The 13,590-nt window shown below is 38.9% G+C and overlaps 2 protein-coding genes across 2 annotated transcripts; one reads left to right on the forward strand and one right to left on the reverse strand.

The window, feature by feature from the left end:
• Window positions 1–145: 145 nt before the first annotated feature.
• eps8l3b (EPS8 signaling adaptor L3b) lies at window positions 146–9,119 on the forward strand. Its single transcript, XM_067592031.1, has 21 exons — window positions 146–284; window positions 395–447; window positions 860–971; window positions 1,254–1,369; window positions 1,475–1,539; window positions 1,627–1,785; window positions 2,333–2,482; window positions 2,685–2,770; window positions 2,885–3,024; window positions 3,228–3,355; window positions 3,512–3,647; window positions 3,799–3,869; window positions 3,955–4,029; window positions 4,159–4,304; window positions 6,426–6,630; window positions 6,975–7,018; window positions 7,150–7,243; window positions 8,088–8,201; window positions 8,294–8,382; window positions 8,491–8,623; window positions 8,728–9,119. The coding sequence occupies exons 3-21, from the start codon at window positions 934–936 to the stop codon at window positions 8,767–8,769; spliced, it is 2,031 nt and encodes a 676-aa protein (XP_067448132.1). The 5' UTR covers window positions 146–284; window positions 395–447; window positions 860–933; the 3' UTR covers window positions 8,770–9,119.
• Window positions 9,120–9,234: 115 nt separating this feature from the next.
• LOC137184397 (glutathione S-transferase Mu 4-like) lies at window positions 9,235–13,124 on the reverse strand. Its single transcript, XM_067592035.1, has 8 exons — window positions 12,965–13,124; window positions 11,578–11,653; window positions 11,419–11,483; window positions 11,248–11,329; window positions 10,926–11,023; window positions 10,745–10,840; window positions 9,860–9,970; window positions 9,235–9,660 (listed from the first exon to the last, which is right to left on the reverse strand). The coding sequence occupies exons 1-8, from the start codon at window positions 12,998–13,000 to the stop codon at window positions 9,565–9,567; spliced, it is 660 nt and encodes a 219-aa protein (XP_067448136.1). The 5' UTR covers window positions 13,001–13,124; the 3' UTR covers window positions 9,235–9,564.
• Between the last annotated feature and the right edge of the window lie 466 nt (window positions 13,125–13,590).

The following is a 13,590-nucleotide window of genomic DNA, read 5'->3' on the forward strand; positions in this document are numbered from 1 at the left end:
GATACTGTGAAGCATTCCTGAACCTTTGGACTCATAATGAGCCAGAGATTTGCTGTTCTCCACCATACCTCAAACACTTATCCTCTAAATGACAAGTCAGACCCACCCTCCTCCTTCGTCACTCCCATCAGATTGTTGCACTTTGATCCTGGTGCTTTCGAGCAGGAAGTCAAGGGAATTTTCTCTGTAAGCTGTGTGAGGAACAGGTGCTTTCTGCTATGACTGGCCTCAGTAGAAAATCTGTTTGAAGGAAAGGAACAATGACACTGAAGCAGAGCTGACAGGTAATGAATAAAGAAACGACTGAGGTTATAATTTAAGGAGGTAAAATAACATCCTGACTGGTGGAGGCGTTATATCCTGCTTAGATATGGAAATGTGTTTGCTTTTCCAGAAAGGATTGTTGACAGGAAAAGCTCCTCTTATATTCTTCGCTCAATCCAGGAGGTACGTGACAGATTGAAGTTAAGCCTTTAATGTAAAATACATAGAAGTAAAGTTTGTATTCTTTCACATCTTGTTGAATAAGGGCCGGTGTTTGATCAGCTTCAAAACTCCTTTTATACTGACCTAAGTCCAGTCTAGAGGTAAAGCCTCCAAGACGGATTAATAATTAAGTGTTTGTTAATTTAAACCTTGAATTACAATATATTATGTAAGCCATTAACTGAGCATTTCACTTTAAGTGCTTTGTAATGTTCCTCTTGGCATTTGAAGCTGTCTAAATCCTGAATTGGCTAAACTGGGTGAACAAATACTTTGTACATTATGTCAAGAGAGTATCTAAACAATCATCTGTCCTGGTATAATATGAAGAATAAGTAATGAGGTGTTACTTTGCTGAATCATATTCTTACAGGTTGGCGCGAAGTGGCTTCTGAGTGATTCTTGCCAATCCAGAGATTTCATTCTCAGACATTTTGTATTTGGAAAATGTTTGGAAACAGCGCTCCCTTCTCTTATTCCCCAGGGTCAGTCATTTTATTTTCATGTTTAGTCACTCATATCAATATGGTTAAACCTTTCAGCACAAATATAAGATTTTTACAACACTCCACACACGTTGTCAAGATAAAGCTCTATTGTGTTGTGGTAACCGTGCATCTCATTTGAGCTTGACTGTAAATCATTTATCTTCAAACCACTGTTCTGCTGCTGATTATTATATTAACATGTAGTGTCCTAGGCTGGCGACAGCCCATCAATGAGACCCATTTCTCCAGTTTGAGAAGTACTCTTTTATTATACTGCAGGGGTTTCTCACAAGAAGACCTCCCTCAGCAGAGGCGGGGTTTCCAACAGGATGACCTCAAGGGTGCTCCACTGCAGAGAAACAACATGTCCAGGCCCAGTGGCAGATCCATATACAGTATGTTCAGACATTAAAAAAAAAACACCTCCTGTCTGATTATATTTTCATTTTAGTGAAAACAAAATGTGTTTCTCTCTTTTAATGACACGTTCTTTACATCAGTGCAGAGAAAGGAGTACTCTGAGTCGCTGAACAGAAATTCTGACAACTTTCAAGTCAGAGTGGAGGTAAATGAGTATGAAATCTACATTATGGAGACACACAGTACAACCTATAGCTCTCTTCATTCATGACTCTCCACATTGACCCCACAGCATCTGTTCACCTGTGACCTGGACGGCCAGGAGATGAGGACGGTGGACGACTGTGTGGCCAAGCTGAAGAGGCTGGATGCCAAAGGTCGTTTGTGGCCCCAGCAGATGATCATGGAGGTTCAGGGAGGATATTTGATGCTCAGTGACATTGAGACCAAAGTTAGTAGTCGTTTCTAGCTAAAACACGTGAAGACAACTTTTAAATTTGGTGCTAGATACTATACCCAAACATGACGACCATATTTGATTATTCCAGGGGCTGTGAGTGAAGCATCATGTGAAAATGCACAACCACAACTGTTTTAACTATGATCTTTTCTAGAAAAGAGTTCTGCTTAGTTGTGTGTATTCACAAAAATATGAGATACTCCAAACATAATGTTCAGTGTGTAGATGAAGGGAAAAATCATGAGGGTCCTTACAGAGTTCAATAAGCTTTACAGTATACAAAAACTCCTTTATTTTTCATTATATTATCTGCATTCATTTTCATTCAGTACTGAATAAATCTGCAGCACATTTATTCTCAGTTTCATCACCATTTTTTTCAGGCTCCTCGCTCCACTTTTCTATAGACAGTACCAGTCAAAGCGTTTTCCTGACTAGTACTGTACGTTGAAGCTTTGTGTATTCATGTTTAACTGTGTGTATTCTCACATTTACTTTCATAAACCCGTTTTTTGTCCCATTCAATGTGATTTTAAAGGCAGAGCTGGAGTTGCTGCCTTTGAGTAGCATCCAAAAAACCAAAGCTGTGTTGGACAGCTGCGCCTACAACTCTCTGCTGACAATAACTGTGCAGGAACGCAGCAAACGCATCCATCAGGTCTTCATGTTCCAGTGTGAGGAGACCGGGGTGAGTCGCATTTCACCAGAAACCTCAGTGATCTCTTAACTTGGACCTGCTACGACTTTCTGAAAGCCTCCAGAGAAAGAGGGGATGTGTTTGTTATATTGAGGTGTAAACTCGAGGGCAGCCTCAGTATTTCATAACAGTGATGTAGCTTTTTGCTGTGGTCATGTGGGAGTTAGATTCAAAGCATGTCTGTTTTTACCAGGCGGAGCTCATCAAGAGCGATCTGGATAAGATCATCAAAAAAGGAGGTGATCATGTGGAACCACGCAGGGAGCAGCCAGACATCAGGTACATACAGCTCAAAACTTACAAATAAAGTCCAAACAGTCATTAGGATGAGCTGAGAAATCAACCAGTAAAATGATTTAACTGCTGTCCGTTTGTTTCTGTTGATGTTTACAGGAGTAATCTTGAGAATATCATAGGGCAACATACTTCAGGTTCAAGTTTCCGACAGGCTGGACCTCATCCTATGCAGCAAGAAAGGAACCTGCCACCACCGGACCACCTGGCCCCACAGTGGGGCAACAACAGAGAACCAGGTAAAGCTTGGACTGATCCATCGGAAACACATGAAAAACATCTCTCATCCAAGAACTGACTGCTACAACAGTTTATGGATGTTTTCTCCACAAATAAGCCGAGTTCAGCAATAAACTCTTTCCAGTGTGTTTTATATTGTGTCAACAACAAGTGCAGTCAAATCAGTATTTACATACAAAGTCTTTTCTTGGTTTCCATTTAGAAAATATGCCTCCTCCACGGGTCTTCACCCCACAAGAAGAACTACTGAACTATCCTGATCTTCATGAACTACAGAGTAGCCCAGAGCTCGCTCTGCCACCTGAGCAGACAGACACTGCGAGGAACACGGTCAGTGCTGCAATTAAACTGTCTATATTTGTAATAAATTAATTATCATGAACATTATGTTATTAATTTGTTTATTTGTTCTGAAAGCTCCCATGTGCCACTGAATATGTTTTATTATGTGTATATATAATATGTTTTGTCCCATGCTTTTCACAGGACATTTTAAACCACATTTTAAATGATTTGGAGATCTTCATGGACAAAGTGTCGGCTGCATCAAACGCACCTTCACAGCAAGAAGACAAGAGCAAAAACAAAAAGCTGTTTCAGAGGAAAAAATCTAAACGAAATGGTAATATCTTGTTCCAGTTTATCTTCTGTGGGCACATGTAATAGCAGTAATTATCTGCATTATCTGAATAGCCTCCTACAGGACTACAGACATACTGATAACGTAGATATTCATGTCTAATTAATATTTGACATTATCTTATCTTTAACAGCTGTTAGTCTGCCACCTTTGGAGGAATATTACGCCTATCTTCAGAAAATCAAATATGGATTCAATCTGCTGGTAAACACTTAAATGTCCCTACATATTTCATATTGACCAGAGTGGTTTGTGCAGTGACTTAAAAACAGTGTTTTTTATATTACAGGGTCTGCTGGATGGGGAACTGACCAATCCCAGTGCTCCTGACTATGTCCACATCTTCTTTAGTAGTTTAGGCTCGGTGAGCTCTTCTGAACTTATTTTTATTTTTGACTGGCTGAATCTAGATTACAGTTTTTGGCTGCTACACTAAGTGAATTCATATTTTTCAGTTGTGACAGTGAATAATTCCTCCATTTTTTCCCCACAGATCTTGCCTCAGTATCCTGCAGACCTGCCTCCCACTGTGCTCTCTCCCCTGCTGACAGAGATGGCCATGCGGTTGCTGGCTCAGGTCGTTGACCCGAATGAGGACCAAATGTGGAGGTCTCTGGGAGACTGCTGGAACGTCCCCAGGTAGGGCGGCTTTTACAATCCTCACACCTTAATCCTTTTATAAAGCTTTTAACCTTCTGGTATACAGCCCTCCAATTGTAAGTGCACCTGTCACTGTCCTGACACACCCTCACATGGGGAGTAGTGTGTCTGTTTGTTGATATGTAAAGAAAAGTCTGAGTTAACGCATGACATATGGAAAAAAAAAACATGGAAAACATGTAGAAAAAAATGTAGAATTTTTTTTCTGTTAAATCTGAAATTACTGCTAATTTCAGTTTTAAAATGGTAATTTGTACTTGAGAACTCAAAGTTTGACATTGGAAAACAAGGAAATGCTGTGAATGATATATTCATTTCAAATACTAATAAATAAATCAATATATACATTTTATTAACTAGTGGTTAATGAATTTGCTAATGCTTTATAGAACAGTTATAAACCATTAATAAAGCAATTTACAAATATAGTGTTTGGGTTGCCATGTTGATGTTTATCCTCCTCCAGCAGGACACTTGTGAAGTTCTTCAGTGGATCAACAGCTAATTTGTGGGAAGAGGCTGTTGAGAATCTGGACTAGAATCCATTTATTTACATTTACAACTAAAGACTTGTAAAAAAAAAACTTTATTAATAACATACTAACAGAAGAGAAACCCATTGATCAATGTACCCCCAACATTTATAGCTACATTAGAGAAAGGATAAACATCAGTCAAAGAATTTTTTTCACAAACCTGGCAACCCAAAAATTATTTTAAAAAAGTTCTTGCTGATCAATACAGAATTAGTAAACTATTTATTAATAATAATTAATAAGCCCTTTAAGAAGTAAGTTTTGGAGAATGTACTTATTCACTGTCAGTTTAAATATGAAGCTACAGCCAGCAGCTGGTTAGCTTAGCTTAGCATAAAGACTGAAAACAGGGGGAAACAGCTAGCCTGGTTCTGTCCAAAGGTTAAAAAAGCAATCTGATGACTATCAGGAGGTCATTGCCAGGCAACCAGTGGACTGATTAAGTCATTCTGCCTGATCAGGAAATACTCCAGCATGAAACCCTCTAACACTGTAACATTTTTAAACTTTGTTTTTTTGAACATCTATGAAGAATAATTAGTCAATCAGTGAGTTTTAGAGGTGTTATCTTTGGACAGGTTAGCTGTTGTCTCCTTGCTTCCAATCTTGTGGTAACATCGTAATGTCTTCTGACTCAGGTTGGTGCTAGATTAGAGCAGCCGGAGGGACAATTTGTGAAACTATTGTGCGATTTGTACGTTAACCCTAACCTTAACCCTTAACCCTAACTGCACTCACGACAGTTCATCCCTCCAGCTGATCCAATCTAGCATTTACCCATAATATTTATCGTCCAGACATGAGAGCGGTATCATCTAACTCTCGCCAGAAAAGTGAATAAGCGTATTTCCCAAAATCTTGAACTATTCATTTATTCCAGTTTCCAAATCTCTTATAAAGGTGCCTTGATAGAAAGTGATATTAAAGAATAAAACAATATTCAGATGCCCAAATAAACAATGAAATAGTGTTTCTTGCTGTAATCATTCCTCCTGTTCATACTGACCATTAGAAGATCCCTTCATAATGCACTTACAATGTCAGTGATGGAGGCCAAAATCCACAGTCCTCCTTCTGTGCAAAAATGTATTTAAAAGTTTGTCTGAAGCTAATATCAGCCCTCACTATTAGTCAAATGAAGATGATATCTTTCAAAGTTACTGTATTCCTAGTGCCAAATTTTCCTGTTTTTGTTACAATCCTTCCACTGCAGCTCAACAGGGAAACACAGAGAGGGAATTTGATGCTAAAAAGTCACTGTAAATGTGGAAGATATCCACTTTATTTGACTCACTCGGACGTCTGAAGCTTCATATTAACTTTAGATTTAACATTCAACATTTACATACATGTTTGATCAAAATGAGGAATGTGGATTTTGTCCCCATCACTGAAAACGCATTGGAAGGGGGTCTTCTAATAGTCAGTATGGACAAGAGGAATGATTACAGTGAGGAAAACCTCTTTCAATGTTCATATGGAGAAGTGTGTGTGTGAACAAAATGTCTGTTCCTTTCCTATTTTGACTTACTCGTCAGTTTTCTGCCCTCCTGTCAATTCACAGATCAAGATGGCCGGATGATGATGTCCCACCTTACATTCCCGAGTTCTATGATGGCTGGCAGCCTCCCGCCCCGCCACGCCTGCCCTCCCCGCTCCCTTACCGGAACGGTCCAATGAGCAGGAGCAACAGCCAGCGCTTCCCGCCTGACCGACCCAACGGACAGATAAACGACAGTCAGAGTTACCCGCCCAGAGGGATGCAAGAGGTATAAAACCAAGTGACACAATAACTCACCTTTAATTTAGAGATTCAACAAATGGCTGTCATTGCGACAGTAATATGTCTGGTGCTGTATTTATGTTGTAGTAATGAGATTAGAAACCTGTCACAACAACACAGCTGTTAAATTAGTTTCCCCATGTGGTAACTGTCAAGAGTTTGTGATTAAGGATCTTTTAATCGCAGTTATAATCACTGCCACCATCTGGCAATCGGTACCTTTTAATATGCAAGTTTTCAAAGCAACATGAGACAACTAACATCTCCAGTGAGGCCATTATCACAAGCCAGTGATGTATTTATTTAATTATATCATTTTGTCTTCTACAGCCTGTGGGCAACAGTCAGTGGGGGGGTGCACCACCGCTATCCCGGTAAGCATTATTACACTGCAGTGAATGTGGCTTTATGATATTTGTGGCAAACATTTCTTTAATCTGTGCTCGCTGTGTATTTATTCTGGTCATGTGCGTTGTTGTAACTAAACGTGCGTGTGCTGTTCCAGCTCCACTGAGCCACCCCTGCCGATGCGTGTCATTTATGACTTCATGGCCAGGAACAACCGAGAGCTCAGCATCATGAAGGGAGAGGTGGTTGAGGTGAGAAGACAAAAATACAAGTATCATCTTTGTTTTTGTCCAAGTGAGGGTTGATTGTTACATTAATTTGTTCAGTGCAACAGTACAAGTGCTTGTACTTCTAAATATATATGATTTTCAATGGTTTGCTCTCAGATGTTGCACATTGGCATGTCTGGAGCAGTTAATGGTCCAGACTTTAAACCAGTCAAAAGTGAACAGGACCTGAAGTTTCTGTTGGATTCACTTGGATTTGTTCTCGAGACCTTCCCCCTCACTGATAATCTCTGATGTTTCATGATGGTTACCAAACTTTGGTCCTAAAGTCCACTTGACTTAACTGTAATGAACCAATTAGAAAAATGTAAAAGAAGCTTTTCTACTCCAAAAGAAAGAAAAACAGACTACAGATGTTACACCCATCACAACAGCTGAGTCTTTTCAACCTTTGTAGCCAATGTGTCATTATGTCCACCAGATGTACAATTGTAGGCCATAGACCATTACCAATGAAATATACATCACTGAGTGTTAATATTGGTGCTTTCTCCTTAGAGGTTAATTTATTGCCTATAATTTTAAATTTCCAGTAGATAAAGAGTTAAAATTCTGTGACAGGCAGAAAAATACAACAAAACACTAAATCTGGCAGTAAAAACAAGCTGCTTCTGAAATGCTTCCACCTGATGACGGAGTCCAGCCGACATCTGATCCGGACTTAAATCTTCACATGTTGCACTTTACACACTCAGTTTAAACCTGTTTGTATATTTACCACAGTCACAATCATAGCTGTCACACACATTGGAGCTGTTGTTACTGTCAATAGTTGAGATGTTTGCTTCTTTTCCTGGACTTTTTACAGGTGATTCAGAAATCAAAGCAGTGGTGGCTTGTACGTAACACTCGTGGTGAGGAAGGCAACGTTCCTCAGAACGTTCTGGAGCCGATGAACAGCGCAGGGCCCATAAACGATCTGGTGAGCTACGTGACACAAACTGTAGCTCTGCTGAGAGACGTATTTAACAGATTTTTCAAGTGACATTTTATTCCTTTACCTCCACCTCACAGCGAGACTCTCGTGGCCCCGTGACTCTGGACATGGCCTCCACATCCGCAGAGGTCAGAGCCTGGCTGGAGTACAGAGGTTTCTCCAAAATGTGAGTGATATGATCCACAGGGAGACAAGGGACATAAGAGATGTTTGTACTGTAAATGTGTTTGTCATGTACTGGATGATGAGGTAAAATATTGTTTTTCTTGAGCAGCACTGTCACCAGCCTCGGAGTGCTGACTGGTCAGCTGCTTCTGGGGATGACGAAGGATGAAATAAGGACTGTTTGTCCAGAAGAGGGAGGCAAAGTCTTCTTCCAGCTTCAGGCTGTTAAGACAGCCATTGCTGTAAGTATTGTACCATGTGATGTGCGCCCACACACACACACACACACACACCCACACCCACCTGACTGCAACACATCAGTGATCTTTCACCCTGTTCCCTACAGCTTGCCAGTGAGCCGCCAGGCCCGTACACCAGCCGCTACTAAAGATCAACGTCACTGCTCAACGCCTTCAGTTTCTTTTCTCTTCAATTTCATCGAGATCAACATCTGGATTTTTTTGTCTAATTAATTATGTCATAAATTATCTTGTGTTGATGATATAAATGAAACTGCATCAAGTGCTGATTTCTTAGTGAATTACTACTAATTACTATATGTAGTAAAATTTATCACCAGCAGCAAATTGAATTAGAAATTAATTTTAACTGTAATATAACTTATAGTTCCTCTAATTATTTCAAGTAAATTGTGTATAGTTTTCTGAACTGCAGTTAAATAAAAATGTATGTAGACCTTTGTTCAATCAAACATATTTTCGTTTTTATAACTACATTCTCTCCTGCTGCATTAACTTATATCCCACATTATATTTTCTCTTAATTCATTCTTAAATGTCATTTATTGTACAGAAATCGGTGTTGAAATTGAGTCCCAAATAGAGAGAAACAGTACAGTCAGAACAAGATTTACTTTAATCTGTCAAAAAAAATGTTTCAAATGTTACAAGTAAATTAAGTGCTTTAAGTCAAATTAAAGTTTCTTCATAATATCAGTACAAACTTGCTACTTTTTGTATACAATTATGGTGGAACTAAAACTGGTTTTAGAGTCGGCATGTAAATGTTTTGGGGGTATAACATGATTTAAGGACAAACAACAGTTTATAAAAAGACAAATATGGTACAGGAAAACTTTTCTCTAGTCCTGAATTTACAAGTTACTGACTCAGTTGCATTTGTGACTTTTCTATAACTTCTCTAATGTTTTATACGTTGTTCTTTACTCTTTCTTGTTTCCCCATTTGGCCATCTTGTTGTTGACAGGAGTCTTCATGAATCTGTTTGACTTCATGTAGGCAGCAATCTTCTCCAGAGCCTGTGACGATATCATATTTTAACAAGTCATTGAAACAGGAACAACTCCACATACACAACATTTACTCACAGACATCAGACAGTCACAACAACGCAGAGGAAAAAAAACAAGATACTTGAGTGCAGGACTTTTCATTTCCTGTCTATAACTTCTGGTGGTAATTGTAGGATGTCCTGTGTGTCTGACAAACTGTTCTCACCTCAAAACGGTCTAAAAAATCTTTGAGGTTCTTGAAGTCATCCAGACATGTGGGACGAAACATCCTGTGTTGATCCAGCAGCTCGTACATAAGGAAGTCCACAAAAGTGATCTGTTGTAAAGAAACGTTATATAAAACAAATATGTTGAAAGCAAAATAAAAGCTCAAACTAGAACTAATCAATAGTTTTATATTTATGTCAGTCAAATGACAAATATGTGAGTCGATTAGTCCAATTAATCAGCAATGATTTTGATGATCGAATAATCATTTCAGCAATTTCTGGGGCAAAAATTCACTGGTTTTTATGAGCAACACTGATCACTGGGAACTTGGAATGGACACTCTTCCTAATTTACAAGCCACAAAAACAATGGATTAATCAAGAAAATAATAGGTATATTAATCGATAATGAAAATAATCATTAGTTGCAACCCTACATGTAATGAAGGGGTCGCTGGTAGCTTGCTGTGGAGGTTTATGACCTGTTTTAGCTCTTTGTTTTGGATTTCTGGCCTGCAAATTCACAGTTTACTTCAGTCTCACCTCGTCAGCTCTAATTAAACACATTTCTAGCAACATCAGGAAGCTGTTTTAAGCAAAAAAGCTTTGACAAATCTACTGAATGCTACCTGCCCAGCACCAAACAACTGATGTACAGCGTTAGGGACTAAACATAATGGAGCATTTAGCAGCTAAAGACAGTTATTTTCCGCAAAACACGATTCTAAATGTGAATGCTATTGTTGCTCCTTGTGTAAATGTCTACTAACATGTTTGTCATATCAGCTTTATAAGGCCATAATATGTCAAATGTGTGTAATTTTCAGCTTTAAAAACTTTTAAAAATGGACTGTGTCCAACATGTTTGAGAGGTGAAATACCTTGTCACCAGCAAACCACTTCCTGTCGCCCAAGAAATTTGAGAACTGCTTCAGTACGCCTGGCAGCATCTCGAGGTAGCCTGGCTTTATCCTGTCCTGATGTCAGAGAAACAAGGGTGACATTAGTGGAGTTTAATAGCTTTATGATTTAATTAAAGTTAACAATTAACTTGTTACTCACAAAGTCTGCGTAGCACAACCTCACAAAGCCGTTTCTGAAGTCCATGGCCTGGTTCTCCATGATGTCGACGCGAACCTTCTCGTCCTCGGTCTCTCCACCTGTGATCAAATGAGATCTATTGAGACTCTCAGGAAATGAAGACTTATGATACTAAATCTGAAACCTGGAATTTCTGTATAATTATGGTCCCTTTATTTAAAGGAGACCATAAAACGCAACCACTGATGTTCACATAAAAATACTTAAGTGCATTAAAAAAATAATATATGCACCATTTATTGAAGAAAAGGAGCAGAATACATTAAAAACACACTATACTTACACATATTGTGCTTACGAGCGATGTATCTCAGGATAGCGTTGCTCTGCACTATCTTTCTGTCTCCATCCTCCAAGTAGGGCAGCTATGGTGAGACATTAATCACAATTAGTTGATGTTTTAAACTTGCCTGCTTTACAATTAAATCAATATTAACATGTTAAACTCACTCACATTGGGAAAGTCCATTCCAAGGTTTGGTTTTTCATCAAACCAGCAGCTCTTATCAAAGTTGGGAGCTGTGTGAGAGAAAAGAGGGTTACATGAATGAAGAGGGTGTGTTATATGGAAGCTTGTGCTTGTTTATCTGTTGATTGAACAAGTGATATTTACCTTCACCACAGACATAAAACTTGTCTTCATACTTGGTGCCAGTGTACTCCATCAGCAGACGGATTGGCTGGGCAAGCTGAGATAAGAGATGGGAGAGGTTGTTGATTTTACAGCTTTTAAAAAACACATTAAAAAAGGTCCGCAGTGTACATGTGGACATTGCACAGTTGTTTTCCCCTTGTGATGACTTACAGATAACTCATATTAACCCTGAATTTATTTTTTTATGAGGATTTTAAGGACAGATGTACATCATTCCAAAGTTATCGTCTTATCAGAGAAATATTCTTTAGAAAACGAATAAAACTGCAACTTAGGACGATGTTCATTTGTCTAACTCTGCCTTCTGAAGCCTTACATTTGCTCTGGTTAAACAGAAGAATGCATTTTTACAAAGAACGAGCACCGCAAATATTTTCATCATCGATTCATCTTTCAGTTATTTTCTCAATAACGATTTAATCATTTGACTTAATCAAATGACGATCACTGTTTCTCAAAGCCTGAGGAAACGTCCTCAACAATGTCTTATTTTGTCCCAGCCAACATCAATAATCGATATTCAGTTTACGATTGATGAAGTTTCACAGCAAAGGGGGTGAATACATATGTACTCAACATTTTTCAGATTTTTTATTTGTAAATAAAAATCCCTCCCCGCTTCAAAATTATGGATTATTTTGTGTTGGTCCATTACCTGATACAACCCCAATGAAATCCATTTTAATTTTAGGTTGCCACATGACAAAATGTGGAAAAGACCAGAGGGGGTGTATGGGGGTTTATTATGCAAGGCAGTGTAGTTAACCATTTAAAAGACTTCAACCTTTACCTTCAGTAGTAATTTAACTGTGTGTGTGCAGCGGTCTGTAATGATCGGTGACCGATTGAGAGACGGTGTTAAAATCGCCGCTTTCTGCCATTTTACATAATTTGCTACTCAATGAATAAGCACATTTAAAACAGGTATCTCGCTCCTGACTTTACAGCACTTTCACCGTCGCTCATTTTGGGATTGCAGCTAAAAAAGTAAAAACAGTAGCACACGTACGATAACCGCTAACAGTTAACGTTACATTAGCTTTAGTAGCTATATTTGAAGTCGTTACTACCGTCTCTTTATGATGTTAACAGTTTAAACACGTGCCGCCCGGCTATTTCGCAGTTACATAACATTTCACCGAGCGACGCTCAGTAAACACTACATTTTAAATGATTGTAAAACACATTAACGTTACGCATTAAACACTTAAACACCAGTAACGTTAGGTGGTAAATACAAAGAGTTTTAAAAGCAACGGTCGGTGACTCCAGCAAAACCAGTTAACAGCCGTTAACGTACAGCGCTGCAGAAACACAGGTGCGAGTTTATTTGCAATGAACTTACCCCACGAATATCCCAATAAGCCAGTTTCATTGTCATTTTGAATCACTTTCTGAGAGCAAATGTGGCCGACGACGATTTTCACAGCGGCGACAGAGACTGAGAAGCAAGCAGGGGTCGGCTGCTCTCTTTCTGCAGCCAGTGAGGGGGGCGGTGGAGGTGATGGGGGCGGTGGAGTTGGGCGGAGTGAACCGGGCGCACAGACACCCTGAGCCGGTTCTTTTGTTTGCACGGACACGGTATTTGACTTTCAATGCATTGCTTTATATAGCCTACGGTAAAAATGAAAACAATTCACACCCAGTCTTGTCGTGTCACGTTTTTTGCCAGTCATGTTGAGGCTGCAACTTTTCAAGGACGCTGAGAAACAATGAAAGAAAGACACAGTCAGTTAATGAGCAACACTACATGTTGCTACTAGTCACTTTGATCATAAAAGTAACACTACTCTATAGAGTATATAGGCTACTACAATATAGTATGGAACTGAGTATTTATAGATTATAGATTATTATTAATTTATTTTAATAAGTTTATCCATAAGTAACACAGTGACAGAATGTATGACTATTTTGGTCATGGGTTTCATACACTTTCTGTAATAAAACAAATAAAAGCAAACATCGGAT

Source organism: Thunnus thynnus, chromosome 6, assembly GCF_963924715.1.
Source record: "Thunnus thynnus chromosome 6, fThuThy2.1, whole genome shotgun sequence".
Taxonomy (NCBI): domain Eukaryota; kingdom Metazoa; phylum Chordata; class Actinopteri; order Scombriformes; family Scombridae; genus Thunnus; species Thunnus thynnus.

Excerpts from the sequence above, each read along its gene's own strand:
- eps8l3b (XM_067592031.1), top strand. The coding sequence starts at position 934 with ATGTTTGGAAACAGCGCTCCCTTCTCTTATTCCCCAGG. Across the intron at positions 1,370-1,474 it reads CAGTGGCAGATCCATATACA|TGCAGAGAAAGGAGTACTCT; the intron begins GTATGTTCAGAC and ends TCTTTACATCAG. Across the intron at positions 3,025-3,227 it reads GGGCAACAACAGAGAACCAG|AAAATATGCCTCCTCCACGG; the intron begins GTAAAGCTTGGA and ends GTTTCCATTTAG.
- LOC137184397 (XM_067592035.1), bottom strand. The coding sequence starts at position 13,000 with ATGACAATGAAACTGGCTTATTGGGATATTCGTGGG. Across the intron at positions 11,654-12,964 it reads CTTATTGGGATATTCGTGGG|CTTGCCCAGCCAATCCGTCT; the intron begins GTAAGTTCATTG and ends CTCTTATCTCAG. Across the intron at positions 11,024-11,247 it reads CGCTCGTAAGCACAATATGT|GTGGAGAGACCGAGGACGAG; the intron begins GTAAGTATAGTG and ends ATTTGATCACAG.